The sequence below is a fragment of the Gavialis gangeticus genome, unplaced genomic scaffold, assembly GCF_001723915.1.
Source record: "Gavialis gangeticus isolate Ggan-Ray unplaced genomic scaffold, GavGan_comp1, whole genome shotgun sequence".
NCBI lineage: Eukaryota > Metazoa > Chordata > Crocodylia > Gavialidae > Gavialis > Gavialis gangeticus.
In genome coordinates this window covers 67835249-67839051 of record NW_017729004.1, presented here as the reverse complement: position 1 = coordinate 67839051, position 3803 = coordinate 67835249, and the positions used below count along the sequence as shown (strand labels likewise).

The 3803-nt window shown below is 46.7% G+C and overlaps 1 protein-coding gene across 2 annotated transcripts in view; it reads left to right on the top strand.

The window, feature by feature from the left end:
• The window catches only part of DGKB (diacylglycerol kinase beta), a 742837-nt gene that overhangs the window by 114581 nt on the left and 624453 nt on the right, over positions 1–3803 (top strand). For both annotated transcript variants that reach the window (XM_019508504.1, XM_019508505.1), the window contains exon 3: positions 933–953. In XM_019508504.1, the coding sequence (XP_019364049.1) occupies positions 933–953 (21 nt within the window). The remainder of the gene's footprint in view (positions 1–932; positions 954–3803) is intronic.

Here is a 3803-nt window from a genome sequence, read left to right as displayed (position 1 = left end):
AAAAAAAAAAAAACCCACAACAACTTATTTCCCCTGCTGTAGCAGTGGGAGGGGGACAAATATATCAGTTTTTTCCATATATAGAATCTAATTATTGGGGGTCATCTTATAATCAAGGATGTACTTTATTTGAGTAAATACGGCAGGGCTCATTTTAGCTAGTGACTGGCATTCACTTTCCCTTTGAATGGATATACTGAGCAAGTTACTGAGGCTTAAGAAAGTGGCTAAAGCTGAAGGGAATTAAATGTGCATGTGGAGCAAGACTGTGATTCAGGGGGTTATAATGCTGCTTTTGTTGAATTTTTCCAAGCTCTGCCTTTGGCAGAAAAATAAGTGACTCGTGGGCATATTCTGTGATCTGCCTCTGTCCAGGGGTTTTGTACCTTTGAGAAATGCAAAACTACTTCTTTAAAGGGTTCAGTTTTCAGGGTTTTTAAAGGATTCAGTTCACCTTTTCCCGTTTTCATTTCCTACTTTGCAAAGTCTTGTGTTTTGTTGAACTTGATGTTTATGAAGGCCTTTAGACACAATTGGCAAACGTTTACTCTGTGCTAAAAACATTCTAGGCCATTTAATATAACTTCTACCTGTTACTGATTCCCATTGTTGATAGTGGCTGATTTCCAAAGAATGCACAATATGTAATTTGTTCAGTTATTTATATTGCTATTTTTCTTTGCATAACTATTATTGCATGGTTAAAAAAATCAGGTTCTTCTACTGTCTAATTAATTAAGAGTGCTGACTCTTGATTTCTTGTTTCCTTGATGCTTGCACTAATGAAAAATCTTGTAACATGTTTCTGTAATCTTTTTCAGACATATTTACATCACTAATTTTTTAACTAAAATAGTTCTGTTATACAAATAGAGTTTTAATACTACTATGCTGCGTTAATGTGTTATTTCTTTTTCTTGCATGCATTCCAGAAACAAGATATTCTTAATCAAGTAAGTAATCTTTCATCATATTTTTTTCCTTGTTAATATGCACAGTGATTTTGAATTTACAGGGATCTACTGGGAATTATTTTATTGATGCATATTTCGTATGGCTACCTTATCTGATAAAGTATTAATATTTTGTGGTTATTGCCATAGAAATATTCAAAATCAGATTTTATGATCAAGATCAAAGTATCCATGGCAAAGTGTCCATGGCAGTGTCAGATGATGCAACTTTTCACCTCTCAAAATCCAGTGCAACTCTTCACTCTTCTATGCCAAGTTAATTCCTTTCCCATACTCCCAAAATGACAGCTAACAGATTTTTGTGTCAGATATGGGGAAGGATCACTTACTTCAGGTTCATTATACATCATCAGCTATGTTAAGAGCGTATGTTAAGAGTAATGGCATAAGGTTTTAGAAAACTAGGTTTCCCAGCTCTTCAACTTCTGGAGAACATGTTCACATCCAGTAAATATTGTACTAATGGACACTAAGTAGTTACTATTTATGTGAAGGTCAATTGTACCAAACTAACTATTTTCTTTTATAAGTTTGTGGTTTACTTAACTCTATTTTGTTGAAGAAGGGGAAACTGTGGTAGATCTAATCTATGTGGATTTCAGTGAAGTGTTTGATATAATGTCACATGGAAAATTGTAGGTTAAGATTGAGAACAGGGGCATTGATATAAGAATTATGAAGTGGCTAAAGAGCTGGTTAAGGGGGAGGCAGTATTAGTGCTGGAATTTTCAGGCTGTAGGGAAGTAGTGGAATATTTCAAGATTTAATCTTGACACAGTCTTAATAATGTTTTCATTAACATCGCAGAAACTTGGAGGATAGCAATGGATTTTGTTTATAACTCTGACTTGGTAGACCAATGAGGCTACTGCCGGCTGGCCCTTCTGCACATCCACGCAGTTTAAAAAGGGCCCGGCAGTGGCAGAAGCCTCATTCGTGTCCCAGCTCTGGTGTGAGATGTGTGGGTGTAAGCCCACTGTGCCTCTGTGAGCCTAGGGACCCCAGCAGAGACCCCAGGACCCCCAACGAGCCCCGGTCTTTCTGCAGGTAAGCAGGGGCCCATGGAGGGAGAGACCTAGTCAGCTGGGAGACGGCTGAGTGGGCTGAAGAGGGTCATGCCTCTCCACCCTCCCCCAGCTCCCACTTGGCCCAGCCCCCCAGAGAGCCACGTGATCAGAACCTTGCGAACAGGCTGTGTAAACAGGCGCGCTCCTGGGCCCAGTGCGGGAGTTTGCACAGGAGGGTGCATGGGAGGGCCTGAGGCCCTGCCTGTGAGCCCCACTAGGAAACCTAGTCCCAGCCGTAGCCAGCCCACCAGTGGCATGACATGGATGGGCACACGCTGTACCCCGAGGGTCCCCTTGGGGTCTGTTGTCTCCCCCTCTGGCACCTCAGAGGCGTCCACCCAGACGGAGCTCATGGTTCAGAGCTTCACGCAGACAGAGCCTCTGGCTCTGGGGCCTGGGAGCACGGCCATCTCCCCTTCTGAGGTCTCCTCCCTTTTGGGGTCTCTGGCATGCCATTTGGAGGAGCACCAGGCCACAGTCCAGAGACTGTGTGCCATCAGGGACTGTGAGCAGGAGATTGACTCCTACTGCCAGACCCTTCTCCCCCGGGAGATGGAGGGTTGACCACGGATGGACGGTCACCTTCCAGGACTGGGGAGGACTCCAGGACCTCCCATGCTGTTCAGCCCAGGGGTTGGACCAAGGTGGTCAAGGGCTGCAAGGCCCACTGCACCAAGGTCCCCCCACTGCTGGAGCTTTGCACCAGGTATGAACCTCTTGCAACCCCAGCAAAGCCTGCTAAGTTGCCAGCTCCTGAAGGCAACACAGGCTTTACTGTTGCTACCGCCCCACTGTCCCCAAGATAAAATGCAAAGTGTTTGTTGTGGGAGACTGCATCCTGCGGGGGACAGAGGGGACAATCTGCTGCCCCAACCCCTTAGCCCGGAAAGTCTGTTGCTTCCCAGGAGCCCAGATCCAAGACATTGCGGTGAAGATCCCTGAACTCCTCCAGCTCACCAACGACTACCCTATGCTCCTCATCCATGTGGGCACCAATGACATGGCTCGGAGCATTCCCAGCTGGGTTATGAAGCACTACAGGGATTTGGGAGCGGGGCTTAAGGGGTTGTAGGCACAGGTGGTGTTCTCATCGATCCTCCCAGTCTCGGGCTATGGGGTAAGGAGGGAGAGGAGGATCCAGGTAGTGAACCAAAGACTGCAGCTGTGGTGTCATCGGGAAGGCTTTGGCTTCCGTGACTATAGTCCGCTCTTTGGAGAGAGACACAGTGAGCTGCTGGGAAGGGATGACCTCCACCTCTCTTCTCTAGGGAGGAGGCTCTTCTCAGCCAGATTGGCTGACCTGCTCCACTGGGCTTTAAACTAAGCCTGCCGGGGGATGGGGGGACTACTGCCACTGCTGGCTTGCTAAGCAACCTTTGCAAAGCAGCAGACCAAGGCACTTAAGGAAGCCCACCCTTGCCCCAGCCCTGGAACGAACTGTAGGCAAGGCAAAGGGCCCCAAGGGGACACTTGTCTGCCTATACACAAATGCCAGGAGATTGGGGAACAAACAGGAGGAACTTGTCCTCCTGTGAAACAAAAATTACTATGATGTCATAGGGATAATGGAGACCTGGTGGTACTTCACCCATGACTGGACCACGGGTATAGATGGCTATACCCTGTATTGGAGGGACCGAGTGGACAAAAGGGGCGGGAATGTAGTTACCTATGTCAAGGAAAGCTACGCATCCCTGCAAGCTGAAATTGGCACCTGCGGTGGACTTGAGACCCTCTGGGTTAAAATCTGTGGGGAACACAG